Source organism: Channa argus, chromosome 15, assembly GCF_033026475.1.
Source record: "Channa argus isolate prfri chromosome 15, Channa argus male v1.0, whole genome shotgun sequence".
NCBI classification, from domain to species: domain Eukaryota; kingdom Metazoa; phylum Chordata; class Actinopteri; order Anabantiformes; family Channidae; genus Channa; species Channa argus.
Window position 1 is genome coordinate 8230752 of NC_090211.1, and position 19638 is coordinate 8250389.

General features: G+C 39.9%; 1 protein-coding gene across 3 annotated transcripts in view; it reads right to left on the minus strand.

The window, feature by feature from the left end:
- Positions 1-1450: 1450 nt before the first annotated feature.
- The window catches only part of cacnb1 (calcium channel, voltage-dependent, beta 1 subunit), a 29285-nt gene continuing 11097 nt past the window's right edge, over positions 1451-19638 (minus strand). For 2 of the 3 annotated variants that reach the window (XM_067477151.1, XM_067477153.1), the window contains 12 exons: positions 14979-15098; positions 14654-14776; positions 13835-13971; positions 13257-13324; positions 11907-12067; positions 8432-8512; positions 8287-8345; positions 8093-8202; positions 5846-5997; positions 5232-5327; positions 4925-5110; positions 1451-3603 (listed from right to left, as the gene is read on the minus strand). In XM_067477151.1, coding sequence (XP_067333252.1) covers positions 3061-3603; positions 4925-5110; positions 5232-5327; positions 5846-5997; positions 8093-8202; positions 8287-8345; positions 8432-8512; positions 11907-12067; positions 13257-13324; positions 13835-13971; positions 14654-14776; positions 14979-15098 — 1836 coding nt within the window. In that variant the 3' untranslated portion in view covers positions 1451-3060. Of the gene's footprint in view, positions 3604-4924; positions 5111-5231; positions 5328-5845; positions 5998-8092; positions 8203-8286; positions 8346-8431; positions 8513-11397; positions 11427-11906; positions 12068-13256; positions 13325-13834; positions 13972-14653; positions 14777-14978; positions 15099-19638 lie in introns of all 3 variants that reach the window. The other variant, XM_067477152.1, reaches the window with a different exon arrangement.

A 19638-nucleotide genomic window follows, 5' to 3' on the forward strand; every position in this document is an offset into this window, starting at 1 on the left:
AATAAATCTGATTCAGATTGCAATTAGTGAATTTCAGTAATAATAATCATCATTATTCTCATCATCAACCTTCTCATCATGCCCTTCCTGCGTGTTTAAGGCCATTAATCATGAGGCTAACTTCTACACGCACACACACACACAATATTTTTGTATGTTATCGTCATTTGTCTGTATTTTAAACATCAACATCCTCTAAAATTTACAAAAAGATGCTTGATATAATGGAAAAGATCAAAAAATCCACACAATTGTCTTCATTTTGTATTATAAGCTTTTAGTCACAAAGACCTTTGTCAGAGCATCTTTTTTTATTTAAGTTAGTAATTTTTGCAGTTATGGCCAAGAGTTTTCAGGAGTTGTCCTCCACACTAACTGTAATTTCTGATGTGAAAATGCATGTTTATTTTTGAGGTAGCCTACTTGCAATATACTGTACACAAAGGTTTGGATTCAATGCTAATTTGTATCGTCCGGTGCACTAAATTTGAACTTTGTTTAAACTTTAAACAGTTACAATGTTTTGCCAATTAGAACTGCATATACTCTGAATTATGATGATATGTTATGGACCAAAAGCTCCACCTTGACCAGTTTCAAAAGAAGTTTGCTGCTTATAATGTGGGCAACTGTAGCAAGAATCAATCAATTATATATTGTATACAATATGCAATGAAACTGGTCAAATTTTATTAATACATCTTTTAAAAAAATACCACTTAAAAAGTGTTATCATTTAGTAAAAGATGTGAATATCTCTTCCACCCCTGGAATACAAGGAGCTTATTTGTTGCAGTCAACATGATTTTATTATTTTGATATCTCAGTAATCTTAAAGCAAAAAATGCCACCACAGCTGTATGACTTAAATAACACCATGATGTAAGGCCCAGGTTTGAGTTTCCGACTGAAACCACATCATTGTTTGTGATATTTCCTCTGAGCTGCAGATAATATATCAAGAACACTGAATGCAAGGAATAAAAACCACATCCTGTAGGCAACTGAATTTGACAGTAAGTTCACATTCTTTACTTCTTATAATGACTTGACTGAAGTCCTTGGTGTGATCCAATGTTAGGAGTTTCTAACAAGGCACATGGGGAAATAAAAGGTACACGTTCTTTCCTGGTAAGCTCTGTTGATGTGTACTTTTTTGGATGGCAGCACTGGTCTTTGTTTATGTGTTGCAGGTTTACACCCGTCAAAACTCTTTCACTGAACAGGCTATGTAGGTAGAGTGGTACTGGTATTATACGAAAAACAATATGGTTACATAAGTATTTCTTGTTGACACCAGCAAGATCTCACCACTAAGATCTCTTTCTATGTCCCGAGGGACATAAAAGGCAACACTATAGTAAATATTGTACATGAATATGCATGGATATTGAGATTTTACATCCTATAAATATTTGATAACATTTTATCAAAGTGACACAATGACATATGCTGAATAAATTTTTAATTAAAATACGAATTTATCCACAGATTAAAAATGAAATGAGGAACAAAAAGCAAAATGTAGCTACAATCAGGCACCAATGATACATGTTATTCTCGTTTTTTGAACAATTGCGATAACGCAACAATAACATTATTTACTGATCTTTATTTAATATTTATTTATTCAACTGAAGACAGAGGCAGGCTAAAACAGCCCACCATAGACATTCATGGATTCTCTATTATATATAACTGAGTAAAGACTGATCCTATCCCTCCCCACCCCCTTGACGTTCCTCTCACTACCTAAACTGAAGATTTAAAAAAAAGCAATTTCTAAATGTTCACAGGAGAAAACAACACTTATTCAATCAGAAATCAATAGTAAGAAGAGAGTGGTATTTAATATCAGACAAGCTAGCTGTTTGGATGGAAGTTGGCAGTGACTGACCACACACAAGCACTTTTTGTTTTTAGCCCTGGACAAAGCTGGTGCAAAAAACAAACAAACAAAAAACAAAAAAAAAAAGTGAACAATGTGCTGGAGCAATAGCTATGGTGCAGAGTAGCCACAAGACATAAAAAGACATAAAGAGACACGGATATGATTTGAAAACAAGTTTAACAAGAGTTATAACATACCACCGTGGCAGTGGTGGACATGGCTTGGCGAGACATTCCGGCACTTGTGATTGGAGTTTTCTTGAATTAAGGGGATGTTTTAGGACGTGAGTAACCTAAGCAGCACACTTCATTCACACAACTACAACTGCAGTGCTGCTTTGAATCTGCACCTTGTTAGAAAACCAGAGAAAAGGTTAATACTGCAGGTGCCCTCAGCACCCGCGAAGAAGAGGAAAACAGAAACAAAAGTACTGGGTCAGACATGCACAGTCAAGTACAGTGGCTGGACCAGGTCTGGTTAGAAGTAAGTGAATGTCTTTGGAGTGTAATCTTTGTTATTTATACCATATTTACTGACATGAGTGTAGCAACAACAAAAACTTCTCATGTTAAAATATGGCAACTTCTCCACCAGCTTTTTAAGGTCTGGGGTGATAAGAAAGTGGAGGCTCTCGTTATGGGAGTAAACTCTGAAATCCAAATGCACTGAGTGAACTTATGGTTAAGAGAAACCCTGACACTGTACATACATGGGGACGGTGACTTTAGACCCTGTTTAGGACTGCAGAGGACAGACGTGACAGACTACAGCTCTACCAGTCTTCACACTCTACAACTGAAGGAGAGATTGAGTCATAAAGATTACAATCATATATTCACAATCGTAGTAATAACTGTCCTAGTGCTGTCAGTATAGAAATACATGATATTCATGCAGTATTAACATAGGAAACAGAAAACAGACTTATATCAGTTTCTGAAACATAAATAAATTGAATCGAAAGAAGAAGTTGATGAAAATGGCATCTGGCAGTTGATGTGTTTCTTTACATTGTACTGGGCTGTAAACAGTTTAATTTGTTGCCTGATTAGCATAGTCCCAAAGCCACACTTCAGTTTTGAACCCAAAAACATGAACTGCTCTCTTCACCTCCCTGCAATTGTTAGTCTATCTAGTAGCTTCCTTGCCTGCGTGGTTATGATGTGTGTTCAGCGGATGTAGACGTCCCTCCCCCAGTCGTCCTGGTTCTTGTTACGGCTCATGTTGGCCCCCGTGTCCACGGGGTCCTGGCAGTAACGCTCCCTCAGCTTGGCACGTCCATGCGGCTGCATTTGGCTCGGCATCGGCGGGTGGTTCAGGTTCTCCTGGTCTGGCTCGGCGCCTTCATCTTCCCAGGAGGCCTGTCTGCCATGATGCTGTGCCAGGTGGAGCCGGCTGCCCCCGCCCCCTCGGTAAGGCTCGGGCTCTTCGTAAGGGTCAGTCTCAATGTCCATGCAGGAGTCGCCAGCCTCGGTGTAGGCAGAGTCCCGGCTGCCCTGGGTCTCGGAGTCAAAGGTGTCTTGCCGTGACAGACCTCGGCCACTCCCTCCTCGGAGTTGGCCACGAGATGAGCGCAGGTATGTCTGCTGCTGCTGCTGAGGCTGCTGAGGCACCCCCCCCAGGTCACTCTGATAGTCATGAAGAGTGCCACTCCCACTGCACTCTGTAAGGGGCCCTTCCCGTTTCTGCTCACCATGCACCATGTACGGCCCCTGCAGCGAGTCACGGCCATGCCCAAACGAAAACCATGCAGAAACACAAACAGCAGAGCAGAATCAAAGTGTTAGTTGTTAGTCAGCCAGATTAGCAGGCAGAATAAAGACGTTAGATGTTAGAGAAACATAACTAAGTGACCTGGCTGTGTTATTGAAAGGATTAATGTATTTATAACACACCTTATATTTGCATACACACACACACACACACACACACACACACATATGCAGTAACGTAATTAGTTGAACAGATTAGTTCCACACAGAAAAAATATCTATCACAACAGTGCTGCCTGCTGTCTGATTGACCTCACAGAAGAAAAAAGCAATAATATCTCAAGTCATAATGCAATTAATTAAACTCTGCACTACAATTCTCAAAAATACGTAGAGCTGAATATACTGAATTATTATATAGAATTAAAGAACTACAATTAATTTGTAGTGCAGAGTGTTCTTACATTTTTATATACTACTGTAATGGTTGTCATAATTGCCTCCAACCATGGCAGAGGCAGATATTTTCAGCCATTCTTGTCACTTTGGTGCCGTAATGTTGAAGATGTAAATATGTTTGACAGTATGGAATTCATCACAATTGAAGAGCAGCCAATAGTAACTTAGGAGCAGAGACAAAGCTGATTATTACTGTGCTGTATAAATTATTAGAAAACAAGAATAGATTAAATTTGACAGAGTGTTAGAAACAGCCCCCACCAAACTAAGCATTTCGGCTTGAAGAGGCGGACATGACTTGCTTTTTTCAGGGGCAGTACCATGGCAACACGGAGGAGGACAGCAAACTGGTTTTTGCCTCCCAGAGAAGAAAAAGTGCTGGAGAAAAGAGGCCACTGAGCTAAAGAGGGCAGGGTGGGGGCAGCAGATATCAGTTTACTCTTGATTACAGTGAGATGGATAGGGCCACAGGGGCAGAGGTACCTTAAGGATTATTCTTAAGTCCAGTGTTGTTTGAGTTGAGCTGCTTTCTCAGTTTTCACAGTGCAGGGAAGAAAACACTATGATATTTTTATGGTTCTCAAACTAGCTGCTCATGTTGGGGAAATTGGCTCCACAACAGCTCCTTTGTGTGTCAGTTATTGCGTAGGTATATTTGTGTATGTGTCTATATATGTGTTTCTATATACAGCTGTAAAGAAAGCAGGCCGCTAAGATTGGGCTCAGCTTGAGTTGCCAGAAACCCCTCCCCCTCTGTTGGATTTCAGAGAGCATGTTCTTCCTCTTTCCCCTCAGTGGCTACAGCACCGTCCATGTCAGGCCACAGATCCATATTTCTGCGCAGGGAGGTGAGCACCTGTACCTGCAGGTTGGAGACGGGCTCAGGGGAGGCGGCCAGGGCTGCTGTGGCCATGGTACGGTTGAGCAAAGGGTTGGGAGGGTTGCTGCTCGGGGGGTGTGTTGCCTTCCAGTAGGCCTCCAAGTAGTCAGCCAGGTGTTCGCAAGCATCCTCAAGCTGGTTCTCATCCAAGATAATGTCAAATAATTCCTAACAACAAAAGTATTTGTTGGTTTAACAGAACTAAAATATATTCATCCCTTTGTCTCTTTTATCCATAATTCTAACTGATCGTACTGTATCACAAAATGAAAGCAAAAGCCAAACTCACAGGTGGGCACTGAGCTAACTTATCTGCTGCCACCATCTGTACATTTAGGTGTTTAGCCTGGGACTTCCCCCTGGATTTAATGAGTCTCTGGAGGACCTGTGGGGAGAAGAAATTATGTTTTCTGAAACATTTAGGTCAATATATGCCTTTACTTTTGCAAGATGTATACGATGTCATTAATTTATAAGGAAATTTCAAAGTGCAGATTTTAAGGTATCCTGTCACACCTCACACCTCTCCACATTAAGATGCACTTGCCTGTTTGTACTGTAATAATATTAGGAAAAAATTACATGCTCAATTTGAAGTTACATTCAAATCTTGCGGTGGCTGTTATGCTGTTCTGGTGGCAGTAATACACCACCTAATGTAATATATATCAATTTAATTTCACAAATCGTAAAACTGGCTTTGCAAATGTTTTTGAGGAACAAAATGCAAAGAATGTATTTGTGAGAAGTCAAGGATACACAGGTTTTGAAAAGAAACAAAGTAAAGATTTAATTCAAAGGAAATTCATGCAGTATAAACATGGAAAACAGAAAACAGACTTATATCAGACTTAATTAAAAGGAAACGCTACTGGGCACCTTTAAGGCCACCTGTTGTAGTACCTTAGGGGAGGCTATTTTTATATAGACAATGATGGGAGCTAGGGAGGTCTTGGCCAGTTGAGAGGGGTGGTTGATGGTGTCTGCATCCAGAGCAACCAACTGGAGGGTGCGGGCCAGCTCAAAGATACGCTCAATCTCACTCTGCACTTCCGCTGAAGGGCAAGAAACAGATAAGACACATCAGTACAAGGAAACAATCCAATAAAAACTTCTTTTTTGAGACACAACACTGTATATCATCCATACGTCTTTGACTTTGTGCACAAATACACAACCGACATGTTAGTACTTAAACATGCATGTCGAAGTATAAGAGAAAACAGTTCCAAGCATATGAATTTGTACTGGATCACAGGTAAAGTTCCATTTATGCACAGCTAAATGGAGCGGTGCAGCATCCTCATTCTGTTGCCACCTCCCAACATTTTGATTTCCTTGCGCTTCAGTCCTTTTTTTTTTGTTTTGTTCTGCCTTTGCGAAGGAAGGAGGCATTTGAGAATGAGATGTCTGTGCACTTGAAATAACTAATAATAAGGGCACAATTCTTCACCATGTAAATAAAAAAGAAAACAAAAAACACCCTCATCAAACAAATGAAGTGCAACATTCTGTTAGTGTCAACAGGCACAGCGGTAGTTATTTTATTAGGTGAACCACTCAAATCTGTGGACTGCTTGGGCGTTTTGTTTTCATTGTTCTTCAAGAACAGCCTATACAAGCTTGTTATGTAGCATTACAAGCACAGCTCCCCCTTTTTCAAACCAGACTGTTGATTTGAAAACCAGCATGTTCCTCGTCTGTCAGGTCAAATTTCAGCGCCTAAGAGATGTGCGCACCGTCAACTAAGTAGCAAAGAGCGATAACAAGAGCAAAGCAATCTACAGAAAGATGAGGCCTGCACACATTTCAGCAGCCTCCAGAGGGCTGAGGGATAAAGAATTAAAGCTGGAGGCTAAAACAGCGCCTCTGCAGAGTGATAAGAAATATGAACTTCACCTTGTTAAAAAAAGTAGTCATCCTTCTATCAACCTCAACACACACTTGGCTAATTTGGTTTTCGCTGCACCGATGGGAGTGAGTTTATAAGGCAATCAGACTTCTGTAGAGGATTTTCACAGCTATGACTGCAAACTTACAGTATAGGGATAACACTGTGTGTCACAACATAAGGGCAAGAGCAGTATGGAAAGCATAAGCTTCCCTCTCTGCTCATTCCTGGTCACAGATGAAGAGCAGCTACGAACCACCCTGCTGCCCTCCTACAGATCTGTCCCAGATTTAGTTTTGTAATGCTTCTCTTTTTGTTAGAGACTACAGTCTGTCACATAAAAGTATGAGGAACAGAGAAACTGACAAGCAAGCAGACAGGCAGACAAACGATATATGAGCAGATGATGAATAAAGTGAGAAGAAAAGGGGAGGGAAGAAGGAGAGAGGCTTTATTGTTTTGATGCAAGAGGAGCATACATACCCAGTACGTCTGAATCAAAAAAGAGTGGAGGAAGAAGATGGGTGGTGGGAGAGAAACAGTAAGGATGGGTGAGGGGCAGAAAAGACAGGATGAAGAGAGACAGGAGGCTAAATCAGACTCAATCAGAGCAGGTATAAAAAGGGGGAAAAAACTTTCAGGTGTTTGAATGAACTAAAATGCCTAAAGTATATTCTCTGTCCGGTCTTTTTCAACTACACCTTGTAAGTACAATGTGTAACATTGTAGAAATGACAGAACTAATATTTTATAAACCATTTTGTCATAATTCAGACAAATCAAACTGTAAAACAAAATCTGAGCTATCACAAGCATGTTTGCTCCTGAAAACCATGTAATTATCTGAAGGCCAGTGGTTTAACTACTCACCCAGCGGCAACTTTTTAAAAAGTTTCTTCAAAAACTTATTTCTTGCAGAAACACCGTAATGTAATTTTCTACCTTTAGCAATAATAATAATAATAATAATAATAATAATAATAATAATAATAATAATAATAATAATAATAATAATAATAATAATGTCACAAACTGAAAGTGATACAGATATGAAACAGACAGTGAAAGATAAGTTAATGGATGTTCAGCGACATGACATGATAAACAGAGTTTTTGATAACTATCTGATCTCCCTTGTAATATATCTACATATTACAAATAACAAAATAGGTTTTCATTTTAACAGTAAAGTGAATGGCTGTTTCTTAGCATGATAGGGCCTGTTCCGGTTTGTGGAGAAAAGAAATCTGTTGGCTTACCCAGGCTGGAGCGGGTACTTGAGCGCTCAATGATGGTGTGTTTGCTGGGGTTGTTTAGGACTGAACGTTTGGCCAGAGAGATGTCCGCTGTCACTCGTGTGATGGATATCCTGTAACAGTGATACCATTTAACACACAAACCATTTAACAAACACAAACCATTAACCACAATAGCAATCAAACGTCATTCTTACCTTCCCTCAAATTTGTGTTTCAGAAAGTCAAAGAGTGCTTTCTGCATCATGTCTGTCACCTATGGGAAAACATTAGGTATGAGGCGACATATAGTGAAAGTAAAATTGCACACTAAACAAAAACAACCTTTTGCTCTTTCCTTACCTCATATCCTTTTAATGACGGTCCTACTAGGATGATGGGTCTCATGGAGGGAACCACGTCATACGGTGGGACATGCTCCATCTGTGCCGGGAAAGGGCAGCATCAACATTGTAGTTAGTCATGTTGTCAAGCCATATTTGAATGTACACTCACAGGACCAAAAGCTCACAGAGATCTGCAGTCACAGTTACACTCATGCATAAATCAACACAAAAGTGCTATCCCCCCCATTCCCCTTCCCCACTGAACAGTCAGACTGATGGATGGTGAGTTTCAGACGCTGAAGTCCATTGGTTTTATTGACTAACTATAAATGTTCACTGGCAGGGATCAATTTCTCACTGAAAGCACTCGTTTCTATTTCTCAGTCTGCAGTCACACATAATTAAAGTGTCCATAATTAAACCAGATGCCAGGGTGTCAGGAGAGATCTCATGACTGTGTTGCTGCTCTAACACATCATCATTCTTCACACTTCTTGCTTTGCATCAGCGCTAGAGGGCAATACTCAAATTATTACTGTCACTAATTGAATTAATGCATTTTAAAAATATACATGTTTACATTTACCCTAGAAACCTAATGTTCTTTTTGCAATTTGGCACACAAATCTCTGTTGCACCTGTATTTAGGGTATTAGGGTAGAATAAAAAAGTATGTTTGGCCCTAAAGATATGATTTTCACATGGATTTCTTGGATTATTTATTTTCATGTCAGCCACTTTGAATGATCAAAAAACAGATCCCTTGTCAGATTTCCTTTAAATATCAAAAATGAATATATGCATACAGCACTGTAGTGGTGTTCATTCAGGGCTTCACACGAAAATGGCAAATCCATAGATTTATGCATAACACCCACATACAAACACAACCCATACTGCAGCACATAAACTTTAGGTTTATTCATACATTATGAATCAGAAAAGGAATGATTCATCTATAAGGAATCCACAAGTATCTGCCCTCTTTTGAAAGCATATGTTTTCCAGCGAAAATGGGACAAATACAGTCACACGTCGTATACACTCTGACAACAGCCATAATTAAGATCTGTATTCAAAGCACGCCCCCTCCTCTGTGTGTGCTGTGCAGCTCTTCAGGCAGGAGATAATGCTGGAGTGCCCTGCTCTGCTATATTACATTACATAAGGCAGAACAACGGAAGCTCATTTCACCTCATTTGTATTCACAGTAGCTAAAAATACATATTTTAAAAAGTTTCCAAATGGCTCTTGTCTCTGAGGGTCAGAGCTGGTGCACTGAACATAACAATTGTGCTCACTGGTTTTGAATAACATGAGTATAGTGTACAATTTACTGCAATGAGTAATAGGGGGGATGGTGTTTCTAATATAGTGTTGGATGATTTTATACTGCAGCTTTTGTAAAATAACACTGTTTTGATATTGTGGCTCATTATTGCCATGTTTACAGTAAACAGCACATCATTTTTAAAATCAAAATACTTTTTACATTGTAGAGCACAAGTTTAACATAAATTTACATTTACAAACTTTCAGCTGTTTGTGAAGAAACCAAACAAGAGAAATTTAAATAGCCCAACTCGACTAATCTTACAAGTGGTTCCTCCAAAGTCAACACGAAATGAAAGTTTTAATGACCACTGCAGGCTCAAACTTATTCAAACCCTTCAAGACAAGCGTCTTCAGTACTCAGTAGAGCACCATTTTGCAGTTATGACTTGCTGCAAATATGATGCATACCCAGACAACAGGTATTACAAAGGTTCAATGTCTGTGGCGGCCAAGCTTTCAGGACTTCTTGTATATTTGAGCCTTGGTGAACTTGGGGTTGCTGGGATCCTTGTTCTTTTGAAACGTCCAATGATGACCAAACTTTAGCTTCCTCACAGACAGCGTGACGTTTTCTCCTAGGACATCGTGATACTTCAGTGAACCCATCTTATCTTCCAAACGCTGCAGGCTTCCAGTACCAGAGGAAGCAAATCAGTCCTAAGGCATAGCCGAGCCACCACTATGCTTCTGTCATGATCCTGCCCTCAGTTACACTTCCTGCCTTTGGACTTTTATTTTGTAGCCCTTTTTCCCTGCTTTTTGTTTCTAGTCCTTTCCTTTAGCTTTACCTTTCATTACCACTTTTTACGTTTTAGGTTTAGGGGTCTTGCATTTTGGTTTCCTTATAATTTGTCTAGAGTTTATTTTGGTTAGTGTTCTAAGTTGTGTACCTTGATTCCTTGTAGCTCTGTATATTGTTACCTGTCGTGTTTTTCTTTTTACCCTTCTGTTAGGAGCGACTTCTGTTAATTATTGATTCTTTTACAATAAACGTGATTATTAGTTTAATCCCTCTCAGTCTCCTCACTTGGATCCACTTTAGCACTAAACTGTGATCACATCGTTCTTTTTCTTCCAGAGATGCTGTTGATAGGCCTGAAAAGTTTCGGATTTGTTTTATCGCTCCACAGAACAGAATCCGTAAACTTCTGGGCCTTATTTATAGGATTTATTCAAATAGTTTAAACTGTTTGCTGCAAACAGCTGAAAGTTTGAAACTGCAGTTTTAAACTGTGATTCAAATTGTGCTGTAAAAAAGCTCAACCAACTGATTATAAGCTGACACTTGAATGATCCCTCATAAATGGAAATGAAAGCGTGTCAGAGTGTAAAACTGTTATCCTCCCTGGGACAGATCTGCACCTGCATCTTAAACACTGACAGCTGGGGCACAAGCTCTGCAGAAATGACAGATTTTGTCACCACGAGTTACAAATGATGGTGAAAATATTTTTGCCTCATTGTATCCTGGGAAGAAAGTATTGTATAAAAAGAAGAAAGTGGTGTATAAAATATAAAAAATGTGGTTTATAATAATCTATGGGTTGATTTTGAAGTACCACAATATACCACAAGGAGGAAAATGTGAAACAGCAGATGAAGAAGCTGAAATGTTAGAGGTTAGTCTTGAGAACAAACCACACTCACCGACTTCTGTTTCTGTTTAGCTGGGCCACCTACAGTATCATTCCACACAAAAGCCAGAGGAGAGAAAAAAAAACACAAAACACAAGAGCACATGTAGTTATTGACAAGTTAGGACGGGGGGGCTATTGGGAGAAGAGCTGTTCATTGTTTAAAAAAGACTTTACACTGACTACCTCCGCAGTGGCTTTATTTTTAAAATAGATAAGACTGATATGCAGCAGCAGCCATTTTACAATCTGTTAGTTCAATGCCTCTTCCAGCTAACAAGCACAGAAACAAACATTCAAAGAATTGCAACCATTGTGAGCGGAGTCTAAGGGGCCAAACAGTGTTAGATTTTGAGCCACAGTAGCAGCAGGGATGATTCAGTTGTGAGCTAGTGAAAGATCAAGAAGGGAAAGAGAAATTAGACTGGACCAAATCTTGTGAGGAGTAGGGGGAAAAAATGCAGGACCCAGCAGGAGGGAAGCTGGCCAGGTAATATAGGTGTCCGAGGCCCCTAATGTTACCTTCTTAAAAAAAGGCAGTCGGTGGATGTTGGCCTGAGGGGATGTTACGCTGCCTGACATGCCCTTTGGGGAACGAGGGTCACCCTGGGAATCAGGGGGCTCCTCGGCATCCAGGTCGAGGGGGTCAACATCAAAGGCCACTGTGGACGTGTCCACGTGACCTGATGAGGGACGAGGGTGGGTGTTGCAGAGACAGGGACGAAAGAGAAGAAGAGATACAGAGAGAGTAGCGAGCAAGGCAAGGTGAAGTAACATGGTGAGAACAGACAAAATAAAAGAGGAAAAGCAAATAGAAACAATAATGTGAAATGCATCAGGTAAGAGATATGGAGGAAACTTCAAGATATGGCACTGAGGCTGAAAAGGTGACACACTGTATGATTTAAACAGAAAAAAAGACAAAAAAAGCATTGGTTTATCATGAACCGAGGCAGAGATGCGGGGTATAATCATATAAAGAGGAGAGGAGTGGCTGCACAGGAAACTGAAAACCAGAAGGGAGTAAAGATGGAATCAAGCAAAGAGGGAAGCTGGGGAAGGGACTTAAATGTGTTTAAAGATTATTGTTGTTAAAGGTGTTGCATGGGACAGGTGGACAGGACTGCAGGTCCTATTTTGAAAAAAATGTTTTACCCATATAGGCATTTACCCTTACTCGCTTTGTTTTCAGGACTTTGATTTGAAGATTGGTGTCATTTTCATGACTGGAGGATAACCATGGGGCTAGTCAGAAGCAGGTGATAACAGATTAGCACAAGGACTGGGAACTAAAATAAGATAAAAGGCTGCTGGCTGTAGCTTGTAAGTTTTACAGCCAGATACTGTATGAAAATGCTAAAGCGCATTTGTCCAAGTCAAACTAACTACTTAGTATGTGACATATTTAGGATGTGACATATTTCTGTTATATAGGTCTTGGGTTCACCTCAGTTGCCATATGTGATTAGCAAAACTCCTTAAAGTCAATCAGAGTTGTTTATTTGTCCACATTTGCACTTCCTTCTGTCCTGCAGTCTCTGGAGGTTGGGCAGCCATTCTTCGTTGTCCCGGCGATGCACACGCAAGCTAGACACTTATCAAGTTTAATGAGTGTAGTCCATTTTCGACTCTATTTCAAGCCCGTCCTGTGTGCTAATGACAGACACCCTAAGACCTCTCTCTTCACATGGCAACCCACCGAGACACACTGTGATTCATCATCATGCTTGACTAACTAGCCAATTAAAACCTTCATCTAAATATCAAGCACCCATCTCATCTCTCTCTCTGTCTGTCAAGATTGCACAAGTGCCCATACACACACACACACACACACATACACACACACTCAATAAGACCCTCTGACCTCACCTGTGCCAGGTGGGGTGGGCCTGCGAGTTCCCGTGGCAACATCTAGACTGGAGCTTCCTCCAGATTTACTGTGATGGGAAAAACAGGCATGAATTACTGCCTGGTGAGGACAATACAGTAGCTTGAAAGGTATTAGCTACCAAAAAATACAGTTTTTGTAACAATTTGACTTATATTGTATGGCCTAAACATGCAATTGTTAGGTTTTCTTTTTTGAGACTAAAAAAGATGGTGCTATGACCTGTTTATTAAAAATTAAGAGAACAATTAAGAAAAAGATTGACTGAAATGCAGATTCAGTTGACTTTGTAGTAAACATTTCAAAAAATAGTATCGATTTTTTTGTATAGTTTTGAATAAGCCAAATAAAAAAATGTTTTTATATAAAAAAAAACCTAAGAACCCACTGTAGTTGCGTAGAGAAAGGCAGTGACTAACTGCAGTACTTTTGTCTATTTTAGGAAGTTCTACATTGCTTGTTGGATGAAGTGTGACTCAGATTTGACCTGTTTTTAAAAATGTGGGGTCTTTGTTTGCGTTGCGGATGATGTAGATGCATAGGGTATTTTGTGGGTCACCTGGAGCTGAGTCGGTTCTGTCTCATCCTCTGCTCCTGGAGCAGACGGGTGTTCTCCAGTTTGACGGGACTGGGGATGAAGCCCACCTCACAGCCCTCCTTAACCAGACGCCCGATCCACCAGTCATTGTTGTACTTCTGTATACAGAACAGAAAGCCAGGCATCAACAACCAGCATTTTCCTACACATGCACGTTTTACCAGAAAACCAGTTCCTCTGTTTGTGGCGTAAAAAAGTGGCCACATAAATGCATGTAAAATTATGTGTTTTGCAGTTATTGATGGACTTTATGCAGGTGACTAATACAAGTGCTTTATGCATATCATTTTTCACAATATTCATAGTCCAAAAGTAGTATCACTTGGAAACTACCTGACCTGTAAATAAGTGTAAGCTATGACACACTTGGTAGTAAACTTATGTGTTTAATACATTATAATCTGCAGTAAATGATTACTGTTACAGTGACCTAAGTGATCAGAGCCTTGGAGAATATTGAGAAAGTTTATTTTATCAACATTTTTTTCTTTCAGCTTTGGATAATCCAATTCTCCCTGTAGCTCTTGTTTCTGTTAACTCCCACTCATAGTCTGGGTAAAGTTTAAATTCACATGAGATCCTTCACTGGCTTCCCACCCACCAATTGTTTGAAGCTTAAAACTTTGGCCAGGCCTGAAGCTTCACTGCTAGCCTCTTCCTCTATATTATCCAAGTGACTTAAGTTGGTTCCCCTTTTGTTGAAGCAAAAATAACAAAAAGATCACCTGTTTTTATGTGTGCATGAACAAAACTTTAATTGGCTTTCTTGGAAGTTCATACCTCTTTAATGTGCAAGAAGTCTTTGGCTTCAAAGGATATGGCCATGCCCTGCACAGGCACGTCATCATTGGGGCCGGGGTTGTAACCAACATTTGTGCGCACAGCAAAAGCCACAGGTTTGGTCTGGAAAAGTCAGGGAGAAGACAGCCATTAGGAAGCAGACATCAGCTTGTCATAAACATTAGACTGAGCTGCTGACCTCACACCCTGTTCATCCTCCACTTGACACTGATGGAGAGGTTTACCATGCAGGAACAAAATACTAGACACTGATGTGAAGACAATGCAACAATCACGTCCATTAAACTAACAGTCGATCTCCGACCTTTGCTTTCTCAAGTGTGGCGAGAGCCTGTCTGTCGGCCTCCTTCCTCAAAGCCTCAGGGTCTTCCTCCAGGGACACGTCCGAGTCCGACGGCCGGCTGGTGTAGGAGTCTGCAGAGCCCTGAAATGCACCATGAGTTTGGGTGATGCAGGAAATAAATTAGAAAAAAAAATCTTTGGAGGAGCAGACTATTTGAAATTGTATGAGGTGTACATGTATATTCACATATAGTATAAACTAACCACTTGTTTGTTCATCTTTACGTGTTCTTGGTGTGTTTGTTTTTTTTCTGTCTGGTATTACATTTGCTTGTCTGGATTATGATTCTGGATTGACTTTAGTGCAATTAACAGACTGCCTCTTGTAGTTTATAAGCACAAAAGGGGCCTTGGCCTTCATATTGCCTGAAAGCTGACCCTGTGTCATTTGAGAGGCTGCATAACACCAAGTCAACATTTCCACTGCAGCTTTAACGAGTCCGAGGTGTTCAATCTTTTTGCACAGGTAAAAAAGATTTAATGTGTGGGTGCTTCAAGTAGAGACAGACAGAGATGAAGAGGGCAAAATGGCCACAGGACTGTTTATATTATTAGTGAGGATATAAATTTCTCATGGAGTGGTTACAGTTTCCAACACATTCAACACATTCACCACTCATGCATGGTAACTTGACTCTGTCCTGCTAACCCTCATCCAGACACCCATACCACAATAAAAAGCCAAGCGTCCTGTGAGCTCGAGGCACCAGCCCACTGTTCCCATAGGCGGAGTGGTGCAGTGAGGGAGGCAGCCTGAACTTCTGAAGTGCTTGAGTGTTCAATTTATATAACAATCCCACTTGTTCTCTTCTTGCCTTTTTATTTTTTATTTTTTGAACTGACAAGCTGCCTGGCGCTTTGTAGGAGGTGCTGACAAGAATGCGGACAGCTGAATGTGCCAGGCAGAAGAAGTGAGTCACTAGATGTGGGTTTTTAAAATAGAGGTGAGAATGCGCAAAGATGACATAGACCATATGTAATCATGATGAAAAATTCCCTGCTACAAAGCAAGCACATGTGTAGCCAGACAACACACTCAGTGAGTACAACAAATATCTCTGGACTAGGGCTGAGTAATGCGATTTCATATCAGTGGCAGTACAGTACTGGGGTTTGAGTGTAGACATCAGAACAATATAATTTTTTAATACCTTTGATTGTTTTTGCATGGATTATGATCTATATAATAAACACAATGTAAAAATGTCTAATTGCCTGTTTTTAACTTTTATAATAAAATCCTACAAACAAGCTTGGGTTGGTACTGCAGAGAGATCAGTGATGTTTAACCCAGGCCTACTATAAATCCTTGTATTTGAAATGTTAGCATTGGTTATTTTTAAAAAAAAAATTTAAATATTTTTTTATGATTTAAGATTAAAACAAGCTTTTGTGTCGTGGTAAGCTGGAAGTTAAATGAGAACAACACAATGTGTTCCAGGAGTACCGCAGCAGTGTGAGTGTAGATGCGTGTTCCTCATTTTAAATGAAAATGTTTTTTATCATCCTAGGATGATAATATTACAATATGATGATTATATGATACAAATAATATTACCTAAATGAAATCAATACAGTATTTTGTGGCATTTTTCATGTATAAATTATAAATTACTTATGTAGGGAAAAGGTAAAGGGAACAAATGTGCCTGAGTTGGCCCAAATGTTCCAGATAAAAAAACGTGTGTAAACAAAGCATCTGTCTGATGTGTCAGTGTTTGCATGTGCATTCATGTGTGAATAATGCTCGTCTAGGCTTTTGATTACCATCAATGCATCTGTGTATGATTCGAAATGAAACCACAAACAGAAATGTTGATTCTAGCCCAGCCACCTGTTGTATCAAGGCACTCTGTGACTTGGCAACAGCACACTAAATGTAGACACTCCCCGTTGCCAAGGCGACGGCTTACTACTGCTCGCATCCTCGGGGCTACACAAGCCATCCCCACTTCCTGTTTCATTTACTCATAGTTAAACACTCGCAGCGGTGCGCCCACATCCCACATAAGCAGAAGGAATGATCCTGTGAGTGGCATGCAGCAGCTAATGAGTACAGTAACAGCCGCCCCCATTTAGCAGTAATTTACCAAATCCTACAGGTGCATCCCAACATGGAGCTCCCACTAAATGAAGGTGAAAAAACATTGTTGGGGTTCCCACAGGAATATTTTTATGACAAAAAAGCCCAAATGACGTCTGAAAGAGCCTGGGACCAGCCCGCTCGCTACAACAGGTCGGTGATGCAGCAAAATGTAGAGAGAGTGGGAGGAACAAGCAAAGGCTCTGTGTGTGTCTCTGTATGTGTATATGTGTTTATGGACAAATGCCGGTGTTTCTGAGTCATTCACATAGTTGATTCATGTCACACAGAACCGGGGGAATGAAGGGACTGGGAAGGAATTAGACGGATGCATGAGCAAAGACAAAAAAAGTCAATAGTTTATAGATGAAAAGGTGAAATTGTACAAAGGGAGAGACAAAATAGCAACTGATCCACAACCTCTCTGGACCCTTACTCCTAGAGAAACATTTCACAACATCCTTATAGACTAAGCAGGAGAGAAAACACATTTCCTTCTCCTTTTCATTTTTAACACTCATCTTCTTCTGCGTCTTCTTCTTCTTCTTCTTCTTCTTCTTCTTCTTATATTCCTCTCATGTCATTAGGTTGTGTCTCTAATTTAGCTGCTTGCTTCACTTCACATACAGCTCCTGTTCAAAATAGCTACAGGCCACCTGATGGCTGAGCTGCTCTCCTATTGGCAGTGCCAGACTAGAGACCCCAGCACTGTCATAGTAACCATTTCTGCAGCTTATCACAGGCAGCCAGTGAAGGCTGCATCAGGAAGGAGACAGAAAAAACTATCGGAATCAATAGTGAATAAAATACCTTGAAAAGACATAAGTAGGGGGGAAATTACATAAATGCTTTTCATCAGGTGATAGGTGAAGTATTTTCTTACACTTTGTGAGTTACAGCTGTGAGGCCACAGGCCGGTCAATAGACTGGTCAGGTCAATAACTACATCAAATAAGATATTATGGCCTGTGGGCAAAGACATGTCCATGTTTTTATTAACAAGACTACAAAACTAAAACTTTTCTACATTTAGTTGCTAAAATCCCAATTATACTGCACTGTCATAGGCCATACAAGATAACAAAAGGGTAAAATACAGGAGAGGTACAAGAAGTGAGACTCAGTAATTATCCTGAAAATGAACCGACTGTGTTTCTCCTCCATTTTCTGCACAGTGGCTGCTGCCATGATGAATTTACACCTCTTTAGCATTGCTATTGAATAAATGGAAGGGGAAAAAGAGGAACAGAGCGGAGGGAGGTAAATTGAATAAGGAGTGAGGGCGGAACGGCAAAAAGACAAGCACTTTGAATAATGAGGGTTGAAAAGAGTCACCCTGCAGCAAGGAAATGAGTTAACATTGTTTCTTCAGATGCAATGACGCCTTTGTAAAGGGTTTAAATAAAAGGAGAAATTGGAAAGAAAAGGGAGATGTTACACCAGAATGGATTTAAAATCTGGATAAAGCTTACTAAAGACTATAACCATAGTGATTCAGAATTCATATGAGTTGGTTTAATGCTCATTTGTTCTTGCAGACTTCCGTGTGTAAGTCTAAAAAGTGATTAAGGAACTTGTTGTTTTTCTCTTTTAATCTGGCCTCAGCCCTCAAACATTTCAGAGATGAAGAACAACAGCTGAGAACCAAGCAGAATGCATTAGCAGCAGAGGCTTAGCTCCAGTGTGTATTCAGATCACATCCAGAGTGATATTAGCTCAGTCAGGACAGATGCAGGGAAAAGAAAACTGAATTAAATGCAGGAATATAAAGAGAAATATTATAAGTAACTAAAATAAGGCAGACGTACAAACTGAGGATTTACTATGAACAGATTTCTAGTGTGAAGCTTGTGACTGGTGGCTGCAAATGGTCTTTTAGCAACAGCAGCGACATGGCAACGAACTGGACTAAGAGCATGGAGATGACTAGACAGATGAGTCATGGGCTGAACTCACCAGAAACCCCCATTTAAAAATACAAGTAAAAGAGGGAATCCACCAACATGTCTCCTAAATGGGTCAATCCCCAAAAGTTTAAAAATATTATTCAGTCATAAGGGTGAAGAAATCTGATTGAAATCACAATCACAATATCTAACAAAGAGTTTTAATAGGAGTTGTTACAACAGTCCTAATTATTACTCGGTTTCAGTGAAATGTTTCAGCATTATTGCAATACAATATCTGACTTTGCACAGTAACAACACTTCAAATGAAAAATTGCCATATTTTGCTAAATGAAAAAAATTGGTTTCATAAAACATAAAGATAAACTTATGTTTTATGAAGCCAATTTTTTTCATTTAGCAAAATATGGCAATGCATCAGTAAATTGATGCTGATAATGCAAGGAGCTGTGCAAGGACATCAAAAATAAAATCAAGAATTATGATTTTGGATTTTGTTACTTTTATAATTGTAAATGGCATCTTTCTGACTTTTGTACTGTTAGTTAGAAGAGGAACTTCAAGATATCATGTTAGGCTTTGGGAAATTGTTACTTTATAAGTATCCAAGAAACAAAATCAGCAGATTTAAG